The sequence below is a fragment of the Acipenser ruthenus genome, chromosome 4 (genome assembly GCF_902713425.1).
Source record: "Acipenser ruthenus chromosome 4, fAciRut3.2 maternal haplotype, whole genome shotgun sequence".
Taxonomy (NCBI): Eukaryota; Metazoa; Chordata; class Actinopteri; order Acipenseriformes; family Acipenseridae; genus Acipenser; species Acipenser ruthenus.
This window is the reverse complement of record NC_081192.1, coordinates 4,727,376-4,744,835: the sequence shown is the minus strand read 5'-3', so window position 1 is coordinate 4,744,835 and position 17,460 is coordinate 4,727,376. Positions and strand designations below refer to the sequence as shown.

General features: G+C 39.9%; 1 protein-coding gene across 2 annotated transcripts in view; it reads left to right on the top strand.

The window, feature by feature from the left end:
- LOC117399920 (gamma-aminobutyric acid type B receptor subunit 2-like) overlaps nucleotides 1-17,460 on the top strand; it is a 311,468-nt gene that overhangs the window by 211,091 nt on the left and 82,917 nt on the right. For both annotated transcript variants that reach the window (XM_059021519.1, XM_033999374.3), the window contains exon 13: nucleotides 6,409-6,531. In XM_059021519.1, the coding sequence (XP_058877502.1) occupies nucleotides 6,409-6,531 (123 nt within the window). The remainder of the gene's footprint in view (nucleotides 1-6,408; nucleotides 6,532-17,460) is intronic.

Sequence of the window (17,460 nt, the reverse complement as noted above, 5' to 3'; positions counted from 1 at the left end):
TAGCAAATCTATATTGGCTGAGCCTCTTTTCCACCCACATAAGTCTCAGCAGAGATCCAAACTAGTCAATTCACACGCCGTCCCTGCTGGATCCTTTTTCCGATTTGTGATTTTAATGATATCAAGCAACTCATTCAACTCATTCATCCTCTATCCACCACAATTTCTACAGTATCTGATCGCCTGGATGCGCTAGATAGCAGGATCACTCGCTTGGAACCAGCAGCCATTACTTCCTCATCAGTGGCAACAACAACAGCGTTCATCTGTCCCGTTGCTTCAGCCACGGCCACACCTACTCTAGAGTTGCTAATTTTCACTCTAGAGACCGCCTCTGTTGTGCATTGCCACTCTCTCTCTCCTCAACTGAGACGCAATGGTATTGAAGGTAAAGACGTTAATTTGGTCTCTATTATTATTGCACTCTCAGAATTTCTGGATCACAGGGTAGTTGACTGTGGAGATCTGTCTCACTCTTAGAGAATTTGTGCTTGCATTTTCTGTTTTTCACTATGTTTTTTGTGAAGTTTATGCTCACCGACAACAATAACTAGTCTCATATTTATTTAACATCGTTGATCTCTCAGTCAGATATGGCGGTACCATTTCATAAAGTATCATAAATCTTGTTCAGCCAAAGCAGCATCTCGGCTAGCATTGGACAAAACCCTGATTGACTGGTCTCAACCTGATCATGATCTCTTTACTAGATTCTTCAGTGGTCTCCATACTAACGCTTACAGAGTTTGTGCTTCAACCGCCCATTCTACCTCTCTGTGTCCAAAAGCAGGCTCCTCATCAGTCTCCTCATCAGCCTCAAATTATTCTTCCCCTGCTCTCGACAACACTCTTTTTTTTTAGGAATCACACGTCTCCAATTTCTCCTATTCATTCTTCAGCTCCGTCTGCTTTTTCAACAAGCAACGATTCTCATGGAAGACTGTGAACAGGCACTAACAAACAGGGCACGAACATTAAACACAAAACAAGTACGGTGCTGGTGCTTCCAGCACTCGTAGCAGTTGTTATTTATTATTATTATTATTATTATTATTATTATTATTATTATTATTATTATTATTATTATTATTATTATTACTTTTACCTCCTCACTCTCCCATTCTTTTGCCCTGAACACACAACCCCAAGTGAGTAAAACGTGCATCTATATATACTGTTGTGACGGGATTCAATTACCAATTAATTATTCACTTGAATCCCACATACTTTATCTGCACGTGAAGTGATTATGCATCCCCGTGCCTAAATACAACTATATATTTTAAATCACTCGTGCTACACAGACCCATTTATATCCCATGCACCAATACCTATACACCAACATTAACACACCACACGCAACACATAACACATACATGTACGGGGCACACTGCCAAAAAGACCCATCGAATATTCCGGCGGGAGACAGCTGTGCAATAATTTCAATTCCTCATTCTGCATTTCCAAAAGATGCTGTTTTTTACATCTGTGCAGTTTCTGTGGTGATGCTCATTCACATTCCATCTGCCCTTTCATCTAAATGACCCTCCAGCTGAAACATTCCTAGAACTCAGGTCTCTCTTGCCAGCTTCTCAGATGTCTGGCCTCCAAAAATCAAAAATCTCCCTCCTCAGCTTAAATCCACAGCCTTACTTGAAGTATTCCCTACTGTCATTGCAGCCTATCTATGGGGCCCATTTTGGCAGAAAAAATGTATCAGTCTACTGTTTTATATTATTAATAAAGGATGTTCCGCTTCCCCTCTATTATGCAACTTCTTTGCCAGCTAGTCTGGATTTCAGTTATCAATAATTTTATTTTGAAAGCCCAATACCTTCCAGGTATCACTAGTAACACTGGTGACGCCCTTTCTAGTTTACAGATCACTCAATTCAGACGTCTGGCTCCCTCAGCTCAACCTTTCCCTCCACCCATTCCTCCATTCAGCAAACTGGTTTTCAACTAAATTTACATTTACAATCTTCTGTCTTCAGCTTATGCTAAAGCTGTTCTTCCTCCCCAATCGTATTCTCCTGTTCATTTTGTAAAGGTGCAGCAACATCAGCAGCCAAAGTAAAAATCAACCAGTCCTCCCTCAGTGGTGGAGTCTTTCATTCGCTCTTCTCTCCTTGATATTATTCCACTAAACACAGTATTGCTAGCATGCCCGGAGTGGGGGCCATCTTTCCACCAGGACCACCAGAGGTGTCCTCCTACAAGAAGGCAGGGTTTTTCCTCTCCACCGAGTGGTTAGATTAGTTAATATAAAAATATAAAAAGAAACTATATATATATATATATATATATATATATATATATATATATATATATATATATATATATATTGTGGGCGTGTGGGTGCACACAGACGAAGCAGACAGTAGTTTCCAATCCAAGTTTGTTTATTAAACTTCACAAAAGTAAAAAAAATAAACTTGCTCGCTTACTTCACAAAAGAAAATACCATCCTGGTTGCAAGATGAGATGTAAAGAAAATAAACAGTTCAAACAGGATTTGTATAACAAACAAAAAAAACAACAACAATGTAAACTAACTGGACAGTTAACCACATCCAGTTGAATTAATTGGTTCCTGGGTTTTACCAGGTTGTTTGTTGGCTTCAGCTTGTCTCCAGCATGTGAAAACCAGCAGCGTCTTTTCCCCCGTTGCTGTATTCCCTTCCAACAGCGCCGACCCAGGAAAGAAGATTTCAGTCGCAAAGGCAGCTTTGTTTTATATTCCCGGTCAGTCTTGGTTGTAGATAATCTCACGCTGCTCACTGGTTGGAAGCCAACCTTGACTGGCTGTGAAGGCTTTCTTTTAAAGGGTGCTGGATCATCTGGTAATTGGACGGTTTACAGGCTACAGGTGCGGGCCAATTAAGGCTAATGAGAATTAACCATGGTACAACCTTGATCCCCTACCTAACCACACCTGCAGCCTGTTTACCCGTCAACTCCTTGACATCATGGCAGGCAAGTATGCTGACCACAGGTCTATCATTGTGTTATCTGCAACACCTGTGGGCTTGTTCCTAGCCTGCCATGAACGCCTCCTGCTGGTGAACCTGTGAGCTGGCTCACAATATATATATACTTGTAATTAGTCAAATGTAATTAATCACTAACTATCATTTCTAACTAACAATTTCTCTCTTCTTTCCATTGGTGGCGTAGCCAAAAAACTTTAACTACATTTCATTTTCTATTTTCCATTAAATCAATTCATTTGCACCCGTGCCAGTCTCCCCCTTCGGAGAGCAAAGCGTGCTCCCAACTTTCGAGTCAGTCATTGACTCAACTTATCGAAGGTGGCTCTTACAGTTGGGAGGGGTTGGAGGGAGACCCCCTGGCCCTCTTTATATATTAATTTCTTATTCTCTTTTGCAACACTTTTGTTCTCCCTGCGTAGATCGCACGGCTATTCATGCGGCCTTGGAGCATCAGCTGAGCCTGACCTCTCTCAACTAGACGACTCAGTAAGCCTGGGAGACCTTGCTTCGTCCTCCTACCCTTCTTTAATTTCCCCTTGGGGGAAGTCCCTAGCTTCCCGGTCTTGGAGGTCGATCGGTTCAGCCTCACCTCAGCGAGGGCGGTTCTCTGAGTAGTCAAGGGGAAACTCCTATTCTGTTACTAAGTCACAAGCACCTTGTCCCCTACACAGGCCTGACTCCTGCCTGGTGATGTATTACTATCATTGGTTTGCAATGGAAACTCTTACGTTGGTGGTGGAATGGAGCTTTTTTTCAATAGTCTTTGATGGATTTATTAATACACTAATAACAGACTAAAGGCTTCTGTTTTATCCATTTAATTCCAACAGCTTTTCAAATTGAAAGTGATACCTGGGGGTTGCCTTTTGTATTTAAAGATGGAAAGGGTTAAACAGTGGTTAGTTCCACTGTTCTTGAAGATAGCTAATTGTAAATCTGAAAGCGTGCAGTGCCAGGCAGCGAGCATTGTGTAAACCGAAATCCTGCTAGCCCTTCCTCACTCACCTCAGAGCATGGTAAACAGTTGTCAGTCAGATTCCCCCTGTATTTTCAGTCAGAAGTGGCAGCTCCATTGTCAGCTTCACTCAACTCCTCAAGTGTTCTCTTGTCTAAGCAAAGCATGAACCCGCAGTGAGTTCTGGAGACACAGTACAGAGTATTAAAATAACACACAAAAAAACCCTTCTCAATAATATGTTTGTTTTTTTCTTATGTAACATCTGATTTAAACACTGTTTTATCATTTGTTTTTCATCATTGCCTACCTAAGATAGGTAGACGTTTAAGTATTATTAAAGTAAGATATATGTATATTTGGCCTTCAAATGTTATGATGACAGTTAGCTTACCTGAGGGAAAGCTGTGAATAATACTGTAATTTAACAATTTTACCTTTTTAGAGGTTCGTAAACACTTAATTAGATTTACAATTTTGACATTGAAAAGGTTAACAATGTAATTTTAAAGATATTTTACTGCAACTGTGGACCTTAGAAGAGAAGACAGTAAAACACATAACACAAAGCTTTTCACATTCAATTCTCCATCTTGATGGAGATCATTGGTCTCACCTTTTGCCTCAATGCACCAGATAACATCAGCATAACCAATCTTTTTTTTTTTAAAGTTCATTTTCAGCATCTCTGAGTCCTGTTTATGTCAACAATGAAAAGTGTCATTTATTTTCAAAGAAAGCCCTTGATTAGGTTCAACAACCTCTTGTTTTGCTGTGTGCAAGTCATGGCTAGAAGGTTGTGCCCCTTGCCCCCTTCCACACACAGAAGCAACCTCATGAGCTAAAGGCTACTCCCCACCAGACGCGGTGTGGCAAGCAGAACTGTGCAGTGATGCGTCAAAAAAAATAGAACCTATACTTTTGATAAGTACCTTTGACACCAGAGGCGACGTGAGAGTGGCACCAGGGCGGTACTGGAGCGACACGAAATAAATACGATTGAATCCTATTTTTTGCAATTTGACGCGCGTCAACTAGGGCATTGAGCAATCAGAGAACAGCTTCAATGCACGCCATCCAGCCAGGTGAAGCAATATCCAAAATGACGGAAGAAACAATAATACTTGTTGTTGAAAAAATACCCAGAGCTTTATGACAAAGATCATCACAATTATAAAGATACAGATTTGAAAGATAATATATGGGAGTCCATTTCGAAGGAACTGGATAAGCCTGGTATGTGTGATTTATTGCCATATGTGTTGAAATACAGCCAGAGAAGGCACTCGTAATGCTTCATGCTGAAATATGTATTAGTCTTGATCATAGGTTTGTTAATAGCACTTTTTAACAGTTGTATAATTCTGGCAATTTTCAAACCTGTCACATCGCCTCTGTGTCGCTTCTGGTGTGTGGTCATGATGCTCGTCGGCAATTAAAAAATCGGGTCGCGTCTGGTGTGTGGAGACCTTCCAGCTTGTTGGTTTTTTTTTTAACTCTTGTAACATTAACATGAAATGTTGTTGTTTTCGATTTAGTCAAATACTGGATTAAGTAACTGATAAACAGGTAGCTTCATAACTCCATATTGAATATTACTAATATAAACAAGTTTTGCTGGAAACGGTATCCCTGTTTACTGCCAGTGCAGCCCCTATTCTCTCATTTGCTCCTTTTATTCCTATGAGATGACTTTATACCAGTGCCAAGAGAAGTAAATGAAAATATTTCAAAGCTCTTGTCAAAATGTATATTTAATGCTATGTACAGTTCTGCTAAATCAGAAGATGCTCTGTTTATCAAGGAGTGCCATGGAAAAGGCTTATTTTCTTAAAGGAATGCACACATTTCAAAGAAGCAGCTAGGAGCAGGCACTGTAAGTTCTGATGAATTAACTGCCAGTCCTATACAGCTAAAATTGCTTTATTCCTTTTAAACAATGCACCTTTGGTATTGCACTTGTTGCTAAATAAGGCCCTATGAGTTTCAGTCCATGACTGGAAATAATACATTGTTAATGAGCGTCTTAAATAGTACATGTTTTGTAAATGTGATTTTATGACATGTTAACAGTTACATTAATTGATGAATATGTTCTTTAAAAAATAAAAAGAGAGAGTTGATTGGGTGTTGGTAGATAGGCTGCGTACGATCCGGCTGCAGGCAAAATTCAACTTGTGACTTTCAGGCAAGAGTGCCATCTAGTGAGTCACTGTACCAACAATTATATCATCTATTGGCTTTAGGAGAGCTATAAGAAAGAAACAAATCATCAGAGCTCCTGCCCCAAAGTCAGAAACGATATCATATCCTTCCAACCATGACCCTTCTCCTCACAAGTTTTTACAGTCACAGGGGCTATTAAGATATTTCTGATTTGTTTCTAGCATTGTTACTAAACATTGTGTATTCCAAATCATTTGCCATCTCACTCATCCTCTCTGACTCTCTTTTTTTCAGATTATTAAAGACCAGAAGCTGATGATAATAGTTGGTGGGATGCTGCTGATTGATCTCTGCATCCTGATTTGCTGGCAGATTGTAGACCCCCTAAAGCGGACAGTGGAAGAATACAATTTAGAGGTAGGTGCTCACCTTGTAATTAGGGGATATGCAGAGTACTTTACTGGGCTTGGTGCAACATGCTGTGCTGCAAGCTAGAAAAGAAAAATAACTGACACTCCCAAGTTACACCTACTTTGTGTAACTTCAGCCGCTATTGTTTAAAAGATAGACAATTCACTACCCTTTTGAAAGCGAGAATGGCAGATTTTTTTTGGCTCAGGCAGAGAGAAGGAAAATAAGGAGGAGGAGGGGGGTATCCTTTTGCTAGATTATACAGACCCTGTATTTTTTTTGGCCCAACAGATTAGTATTAGTAGTTTTCGACTAAATACACAAGCAATATTTTTATGTGAGGAGTTATCCGTGAAGATAACCACTGCCCTAATATTGTATGCTACAGGGGGATTTTAAAGATCCTTCGGAGACAGCTCGGGCATAAGCCAGTCTACCGTGTCCAAAATTGTGACTGAAGTGACTGCTGCTATAGTTAAGAGAGTGAATACATATATATGCTTTCCTACACAGTTGTCACAAAAAACAAGAAGAATTGTATACAATTGCAGGGATTCAACATGTTATCCAGCCTCTTTTTTGCATGGTCACGGGATCTGTTGATCCTTTGCCTTGTAGGGAGGTTTTATATAACTGCATCAACAAATATTTCTCCTTCCTCAGATGAAAAATGTGGTTTTCTGTTCTTTTTTATTTTCTCACTCTCCAGTTGTATTGGGGTTTGCAGCCATTTATTGTAAAGCACGCTGACTGTTACAAATGCCTAGAGATCTAAATGTAGGCGATTCTGTGCCCCGGCTGCTCATTACTATCCTAATTGATATTCAGCCTAATTAAACACTTAGTCATTTACAACAATTGAGCCCTGATTACACTTGCCTAAAAAAAAAATGTAACTTTAGTCAATTTAGTCACGTACGGAAATAGGGCCCCTACTGTATATGTCATTTTTGGCCAAGTTATAAACTGTAAGCAGTGCTCCACAACCCATCACTAAAACAGATCTTAGGGAATGTGTGTAGAGCGTCTGCTTCCAGGCTGACTCTAACCAGAAAGGGGTCTGGAGGAGGGAGGAATAGTTTGTCCTTCACTGCAGAAAGTCATGCAGTACTCTGGCCATGCAGGGCACAATCAAGCTTTTTTTCTCTCCTCCTCCTCTCTCTCTTATGATTTAACAGCAGACTATTCAAAGGAGAAAGGGTTAAACTACTTTTGTAATTTCATTGTGTATGCTGCACTCTTATGTGGGAGAATAAAATGTTACGCTTCTGTGCTTAAGCTCTTAATAGGTGTGACTCATACCTGATTAAAGCTGAAGTGTACTGTCAGTTTCAGTTCGTGTAACTGGCCAGTAGCATCAGGGCAGGCGGTGGTGCACATTTGACTGAATTCTTAGTAGAAATTAATCGTACTGGTCTGGCTGTTAGTCTGATAACCCTGTTTTACTCAGCTGTTTGGGGATATATATTGTTGGTGCATGTGGTGCTATGGGGTTACAGCTTTAATTCAACATGTATTTAAATGTGTGCTCTACTTGGTACTCTCTGTAGTTAAGTGGTTACTGAAATATGGTTTATTCAGTTTCTTTCTCAGGGAATTATATACTATGCTGTACTGAAATCCCTGTAATCATCATAACTAACTCCTTCAACACACATTTAGGCCTCTTCATCCATTTTGTTGTGATAAAATTGCATCTGTAGCCTTTAGCAGTATTACTTTATGAAGACTCAAACATTCATATGCAAGGCTGTGACATTTCCCAGGCCATGAGATTTCTAGAATTGCATGAAAGACTTTAAAATGGGCACTTGTCTTTTGGCAGGTGAGGACATCTTACTGAACCAGCACTAGCTGTATTTATTTTTTACATCCACCCGTTCTACACTGATTGATATTCAAGGTTTTAAGGGTGCACTTTGAATTAAGTCGCTCACTTCACAAGTTTCATTCAGTATGCATGACCTGAACGAGCCTCTTCTTCGCTGTCGACACTGCGAATATGGACACTGCATGGATATATAGTGAGGTTCTGGATGTCTTGTTTTATTTACTAAGGTATGGTTCAGTTGTCTTCCTGGCTGAGAAGTCAGGAAATTAACACAGATCCCTCCTCTGCAGCCACAGCCGCTTGCTGGACAGGAGGGGGATGCTGGCAGGCTGTGGCGGAAAAGAGCACTTGGCTGGATCTTCATGATGGGATAAGATGGACTAAGGAAAAGTGCAAATGACATCAAGCATTTGGTTAGTTTGTGTTCTGGAAACCATATAAACATAGGGATAGAAATCTAAATATAATTGCAGCAAAATACGCAGCACCATTTAGTGTATATAGTACAACAACAACAAAATACAGGGATCACGACTGGAATTGAGAATAGATTCATTTCCACATGCTTTGATGGTAGTTAGATTACAGGCTGTAAAAGTGAGTCCATTTCTTTAGTAATTTTTAAAAACATGTTTGCCCACCACAATCACTACGTTCATGGAAATGAGGCAGTGGATAGTTTGTCAGTAATGCCTTGCCTCACTGAGCACATTGATGAGTTTATCGAACTCTGTGTGTCCATGGCTTCTGTTGGATGCACATTTTCTAGAATTTCTTAATTATGTTCCAAAGATCTGGTCAGCATTGCAATTGTCCAGATAACAGCTGACCACTTGGCATCAGTGAGGATGCCTTTCACCATCTACATGCAAAGGCAGTGGTCAAGTCATCAAAATAAAATAAAAAATGTGACTTTTTACAGTTTAGTGGGAGATAAATAGCAAAATCAAGGGCTTCAGAGACATCATTTGTTAGCCGCCCTCTTATAAATGCTTACCACAATAAAAGAATAACTAAGTGTAAAAATGCATAGTGAAAGCATGGTAAAGTATAGGTGAGCATTGTAAAGCCTGCGAGGAATGGGTAGGCATAATAAAAAATAAAAATAAAAACATGCTAAAGCATGGGAGAGCTGCAAAATGTGTCAAACTTTTAAAAGGGTCATTTCAGGAATCATTACACATAGCTTATAATCAGGATCTCTGATGATTTGTCTTTGACCCAGCTTGTAATAGGTTTTTGTTGTATCCAGTATTGCCTTTTCGATGGGTATGTTTCTTCTACCACAACAAAGCATCCATGTGAATCCACTGCGCACAAATTAAAGGTATTTGATTGTGTGAAGTTACACAGAGTTGTTTGCTCTCTGGCATATTCTTTAAATGAAATAAAGAAAGGAAAGCAGTTTGCAGGTGGCATTTCCGTTGTTTCCCAGCCACCACTCTGCCCGTACAGAAAAATCAACAGGTAAAAATCTACCCCACAATTACCTATAGTGTATGATCTTCTGTGTTTTATTGGGCCAGTTTCTCTCTGATGTCACCTGTAGAGCTCCTTGGTGTAAACTGACAATTGGCTTGGTCATGTGATCGCAGGATGCCAACTGACCTTCAGTTCACGTGAGATGTATTGTGGGTAAATTAGTCAAAATTAAATCTATATGATATACGCATTGTGTAAAATGTACAGCGTCTGGTCTGCTTTTCTCCAAGAAAACTTTAAAACTGGAGGCAGTGTGGTCCAGTGGTTAAAGTCCAGGGCTTGTAACCAGAAGATCATCAGTTCAAATCCCATCTCTGCCACTGACAGTCACCAGTTCAAATCCCACCTCTGCCACTGACTCAATGTTTGACCCTGAGCAAGTCATTTAACATCCTTGTGCTCCATCCTGCGGATGAGATGTTAAATCGATGTCCTATTGTAAGTGACTCTGCAAGTCCTATTGTAAGTGACTCTGTAAGAGAAAGAATCCTTGAGGAGGTCCAGAAGCATTTAAACTAGAAGGAAGGGGGGAGAAAACAAAAAAAAAAACAGAAGGGAGACCACATCAAAACAAAGGCAACAACTCAGGTAAGACAGCCATTAAATGTATTTATCTTAATGCTAGAAGTCTGAGAAACAAAATGTTAGAACTTGAAGCTACTGCACTAACAAGTAATTACGATGTGATAGGTGTTACAGAAACTTCATTGTCTGAGAGTGATAGAGACGAATATAATATTAGTGGGTACACACTGTATAGGAAAGACAGGCAGGACAGAAGAACACAGTAGGGATTCAAGGAAATGCATGCACATGGATTAGGGAGTGGTTAACATGTAGAAAACAGAAAGTACTTAAAAGGAGAAACCTCAAAATGGAGCGAGGTAACCAGTGGAGTACCACAGGGATCAGTATTAGGTCCTCTGCTATTCCTAATCTACATTAATGATTTAGATTCTGGTATAGTAAGCAAACTCGTTAAATTTGCAGACGACACAAAAATAGGAGGAGTGGCAAACACTGTTGCAGCAGCAAAAGTCATTCAAAATGATCTAGACAGCATTCAGAACTGGGCATACACATGGCAAATGACATTTAATCGAGAAAAGTGTAAAGTATTGCATGCAGGCAATGAAAATGTGCATTATAAATATCATGGGAGATACTGAAATTGAAGAAGGAATCTATGAAAAAGACTTAGGAGTTTATGTTGACTCTTTATCTAGGCAATGTGGGGAAGCTATAAAAAAAGGCCAACAAGATGCTCGGATATATTGTGAGAAGTGTTGAATTTAAATCAAGGGAAGTAATGTTAAAACTTTACAATGCATTAGTAAGACCTCACCTAGAATATTGTGTTCAGTTCTGGTCACCTCGTTACAGAAAGGATATTGCTGCTCTAGAAAGAGTGCAAAGAAGAGCAACTAGAATTATCCCGGGTTTAAAAGGCATGTCGAATGCAGACAGGCTAAAAGAATTGAATCTATTCAGTCTTGAACAAAGAAGACTACGCGGCGATCTGATTCAAACATTCAAAATCCTAAACGGTATAGCCAATGTCGACCCAGGGGACTTTTTCGACCTGAAAAAAGAAACAAGGACCAGGGGTCACAAATGGAGATTAGATAAAGCAGCATTCAGAACAGAAAATAGGAGGCACTTTTTTATACAGAGAATTGTAAGGGTCTGGAACCAACTTCCCAGTAATGTTGTTGAAGCTGACACCCTGGGATCCTTCAAGAAGCTGCTTGATGAGATTCTGGGATCAATAAGCTACTAACAACCAAACGAGCAAGATGGGCTGAATGGCCTCCTCTCGTTCTTCTTATGTTCTTATAATGCACAGTTCACAGCCTTCCTCTGTAAAGCACTTTGTGATGGTTCTCCACTATGAAAGGTGCTATATAAAAATAAAGATATTATTATTATAAATCAATGTCCTATTGTTAGTAACTCTGCATATAATGCACAGTTGACAGCCTACCTCAGTAAAGCGCTTTGTGATGGTGGTCCACTATGAAAGGTACTATATAAAAATAAAGATATTATTATTATTATTATTATTATTATTATTATTATTATTATTATTATTATTATTATTATTATTAATTAATTAAGTAATTAATTAATTTATTTATTTATTTATATAAAACATAGGAGGCAGTAATCTGAGGAGAGTCGGTTATAAGTGTAAAAATCCACAAGGTAATTTTAAGGTTTTACTTTGCATATTAATTTATTTTATGAATTCGTTAGGCATCACTAGTATCTTCTCACAATTAGTAACTTATTTTGTTTGAATCATACCATCACTAAAATAGTGTAACGATTCAATCATCCATGATGCTTCCAACAGGGACCAGTTTGGAAATTAAAAGCATTCCTCTATTTCAACTTGGGGCAGTAAGCTGTATCTCTTAATTTCAACATTAATTTTGCCTTCTTTGTTGTAGATACAGTATACCAGACCACTTAATGATATGCTGTAAAATACTGAACCAGACCTGAAATGTAAAATTAGACAAGTTTAATGCTGCAAGCACCAAAAATGGCAACATCCAGAGAAAATGGCATTATTATTTCCATTAAAGCAGTTCTCAGAATAGCATGTCTTTTGAGTCCTTTTCATCTTTTATGGCGCCTTCTGTAAATTACGATATCAGTTTAATTGAAGAAGGAATTGTAATGAGGAAATGAAGTGTGTGCTAAAGAAGGATGTATAGCATGGAGATCTGTTCCGGCAATGGATAACATCTTAAGAAGGTGTCCTCCAAAGCTTGAAGGAGTCTGAAGTGTTACCTTATTAGTTCATCAAAGGCTTCTGTGGTCTGTTTCGTGTCTGCTTGTCTTTTTCATTTCAGCTAGTCTCATGTTTATCAAACGGTGGTGAGGTGCAGCCGTGTGGAGAAGATACAAAAAAAAAATATGCCGTGATAATTGTTTAAATTTAGCCTACTGAGGCTCCCAATTCAAGAATATTTCACAAGATCTGTGTCTTTCTGAGGCACGCCATGTTTACCATAACTAAATTATGGGGTGAACAGAGTTCTGCATCACCTTCATGGACACATTGGGTTCAATGAATATGCCAAACAGTCCTAAATAACTGAGAAGGGACACCATTACATAGCAGGCAAATAAACTGACTCATTAAAAATAAAAAATGCTGGTACTTCAGAAAGAATATATGTACGAGTAGCAGAACATTCGGCCTTGCCTGGCTAAACCCTGATGTAGTTAACAACTACAGAAATCCCTATGAGAAATACAGCACATACTCTAGGTGCTGTCAAACTTAGTTACTTAGTTTAGTTATACTGTACAGGATCATCTTTTTTTTTTTTTTTTAGTTTAACACTAAATAATAATTTCAAAAGAAACAGATCCCACCAGCACATGCAGTAGATGTGATGTATAAGTTATGTATCAGCTGCTCTCTGCACTTTGAAGAACAACAACAGCCACGTGTCTCCAGCCCCCTGAGCAGAGCAGCCCGGGATCTCCTTTGGGCCTCCAGGCTCATATCAGTTGCTACGACACAAAACCAGCCAAGCAAAAGATAGTGATGAGCAGGACAGTGGGTTCTACAGTATATCTGCTGCAAAAGACAAAGAGAAAATGTTTGTCGCTGAATATTTGGGCAACACCTCCCCCATTCTATATATCTCAGAGTATCTGTGAAAAAAAGCTCTTGTCTGGTATCAGATTGAAATCAGTTGGGATGGGCTGGCATATTCATCAGAAACATGTTGTGTTGAACACCGCAGTGCAGTGTATCCCTCAAAGAGAGGTTAAAGCAAGCAAGGGCAGAGGAAAACAAGTTGGATTACAGCAGTGAAAACCTCAAGGGCCCGACTTGTGAGTTCATCAGAACTCCTTGGGCGACTGTTTACTTGGCATATTGCAAAGTCTTCAGGGAAACCTTGGGGATACCCTATATAGTTCATAGGGGCACATAAATGCAGTCCTGCAGTATGACAGGTAAAACAAAGGGGAGTTCACCTACAGTATATTTATGTGCTTTGTAGTTATGCAGTATTTGTTTATCCAGTTTTGTTATATTGTAACTCATCTACTGACTACATTTTCAGTTGTTTGTCTCCTCATTGCAGTAAAGAAATATTCACTAATGCAATGTGTGTTACTTTTTCTGTGAGTAAAACAATGTTTGTTGTTAACAATATACGCTATGTGGCCTTTCTGACCACGTTTATTACTACATGGCTTACTTTCAAGATAAAAACAGAAAATATAATACATGACTTATGATTCCCTTTCAAGTATGAAATGTAACCGTTACCGAATGGGTGTTTACCTCCTAAAGACCTGAATCCTGAAGGTTGTATACCAAAGCTGCTCCTTTGAGCCTGTGACACAGTCGTGACCCCGCCCCCGAGGGATCAAAAGGACTGACCTGACGGACAGCCTTGTTCAGATCAGTATAATATCTGTATATATTTCACATTTACTATGTTTTTACAAGGGCTGTCACTCGATTAAAACATTTAATCGGTTACTTTATGGGCATTAGTTGATTAATTGGTAGATTAATCCGTGCACATTTTTAATATAAGGTAACGATGTTATAGCTGCTGTCCTGTATAGCAATACTAAAAAATCAATAGAGTAAATGTAACACATTTTCACAGAACAACTACCAAACGAGCAAGATGGGCTGAATGGCCTCCTCTCGTTTGTAAACTTTCTTATGTTCTTATGTTCGTATGTTCTTTCAGGCCACTGTCAGTCACATACCTGAAAACACAAGACAGCTGAGCTGTGTTTCCATCTTCGGTTGTTTAATCTCCCATTAAAGCTACATACTTGGCTTCCTGTACTTCTGCTTTTATTCGTTCTGAATCTTGTTAGAGGTACCCGAGAATACTGTGGCTATTGACAAGTGATTGCTTAACATGCTGTCGTAGTCAGAAATCAGAGAAAGTAATTCCACATAATTGCCTGTAGTTGAGGAATTGGTGCCTTCATCGTGCCCTCTGAATGCCAGCGCTTACTTGCCAAGGTAAACAACAGAATCAATCAAGCGTTTAAGAACCTCACAATTTTATCTAACTTGCTCATTGTGATGTATTATATCCCTATGCTTCTGCTGATCCAGTTGAACATCAATCTGGATTTGTCCAAAAATTTTGTGTAACAGTGACTCGTAAGTGACTTTGGGAATGCTCATGTTTTTGTGCTGACTTCGATAGACATCCTAGATTGCTGTAGCCAGTACTGTTCCATATCGCCTTTTGTGTACTGAACAAAAGACAATTCAGCAGTATACTTTTTTTTAATTGACAGCTACTGATAAGCCACGGATACCTTTCATAATTTGAATGTTGGAAGTGGCGAGTATATCCTTTCTCTTCCAGTGTATTTGTGGTATATAGCTCCCTTTTTTAACAATCTCAAATTTTTCTAAGAAAGCTGTTCTTGAAGATTGATTTGTAACCAAATCGACTATGATGTCTCTGTTGTCTGTAATTTATTTTTTAATTTGTAAAGAGCAATTCTAAATATTACTTTGACGTTCTCAATATAATTTTCAATAACAGTCTCTATAATATTAGCAATATCGCACGAAATTCAGCTATTCTTATGCCCTTACCCTAGCATATTTATGTCCCGCCTATGCTCACTAATGATTGGACAGCTGCAAAATCAGGGCAGATCTTTGATTTTCCCATTGGTTCAACTCACAAGGCCTTCAACTAAAATGGAGAATACCTTCAACTGTTTATGTCCCGCCTCCGCTCACTTATGATTGGACTGCCGCGGAGAAAATGCAGATCTTCTATTGGTTGATTTTCATTTTATATAAAAAAAAATAAAATTCTGCATGCGATTTAAATTGTAAAAAAAAAAAAAAGAATCTGCTATCAACTCTTTGGTTGATTAATCGGTCCAATTAATCTGTTAATCGGAGCAGCCTTAGTTTTTACACAGTTTTTATGTGATAAAATGAATCACTGCAATAGTTTTTCTTTTTTTGTGTATTTGTGTGCACTACAGTCTGTTGCTGGTTACATCCCGTTGCAGCCTTGTGCCCCACATTAAGCCAGCGGTTCAAGTCACTCCTTCCCTGGGACCCAGCATCATAAGTCAGCTGACTTTGTGCTCTCCCCCCAGGCTGCATAGCTCTGGCTGCAGCTTATTGTTGTCTCGTTTTTGTTGCTTTTGCCAATACGAGAAAGTTATATATATATATATATATATATATATATATATATATATATATATATATATATATTTATGTATTTGTAATTGTTAAATTACTGTTTTTTGAAACAGAGAAAGATTTTTTTCCCATTGTTTTATTTCTGTTTTACAGATAGTAAAAGCCAGTGGCTTTTACATTGTCTGTACATTGCCACCCGCTGTAACTGCTACCAGGTAGACCCATACCGCCGGTACCGAGGTCACTGACCAGCTTCCACTCCCGACCCGGTAACGTACTGGTGCTAAAGTCTCCGAACCAGTACTGCACCGACCCGGCTCCGACCAGGTGCTAAAGTTACCGAACCGACCTGGTGCCGACCAGGTTCCGAACCAGTATTGAACCGGTTCCGAAACAGTACTGACCTGGTGTTAAGTACATCGAACTGGTACTGAACTGACCCGATACTGCCACAGTACCGACCCAGTTCCAACCCGTCACCAAACCGCTCCCGCTAGGGTCTTGACCTGCCCAGTCAATATATAAAAGCAGACTGAGGCAGGCACCAGCTGTACAAGCTTGTACTGTACATTGCACTGCTTGCTCCTTGCATCATGCCCGGGTTCCATCCCTGTGAGATATGCAAGGCCAATCTGCCTACGGAGGACAAGCACAACAGGTGTTCTTCCTGTGTGGGGCCAGAGCATTCCAAGGGGGCACTGGTTAATTGCAGCTTCTGCAAATGTTGTGTCCCTTTCTCCAATGCACGCTTGAGAAGAGGTGGTCCCACAGCTGTAAGGAACGTTCTTTTTCCCTTACTCCTGCTTAGCACTCTCCCCCATCATCTTCTCTTGGAGTGGTGGCTGCATCCTCACCCTATGACTCTGTGCCAAGGGATAGCGGATGACGCACCCAGGAATGTAGTCCAGGCAGGAAAGCGTCACGTTCTTCTTCATCCTCCTCGAGCTGTGGCTCTCTATCCCCTCCCACCCTGAGGAGGAAGAGTCACCATTCCAGGCAATCAGCAGACTCAGAGCACATGGAAAAAATCTGGGCAGCTGTTTCCCACAAGGAAACTGTTATTGTAAATTGCTGCGGGAATGCTCGGCGCCATTTGCTCTACAGATTGGCCTCAGGAGGACATACTGTCCATCGCCGCCTCTGAGGAGGTGGGCGAACAGGAGCTGGCCTTCCCACCTGACGACGTGGAGTCAGACAGCACGTCCCAGCAGTAAAGCTCTCCCTGTCGGCAGAGTTCATATCACTAATCAAGAGGGCCACTGCAACTTTGCAAGTGCTCCGGCCCACAGCAGGGGAAACAAGGCAATCAATTTTTGATGATGAGCCTTCCACCTCTCCCATATCACCCCCAGTTCACCTGGATTTTCTATATGAAATCCAGTCATCCTGGGACCATCTGGCAACATCCCGTACATTGGATGCCCTATATAGGGTGCATAAT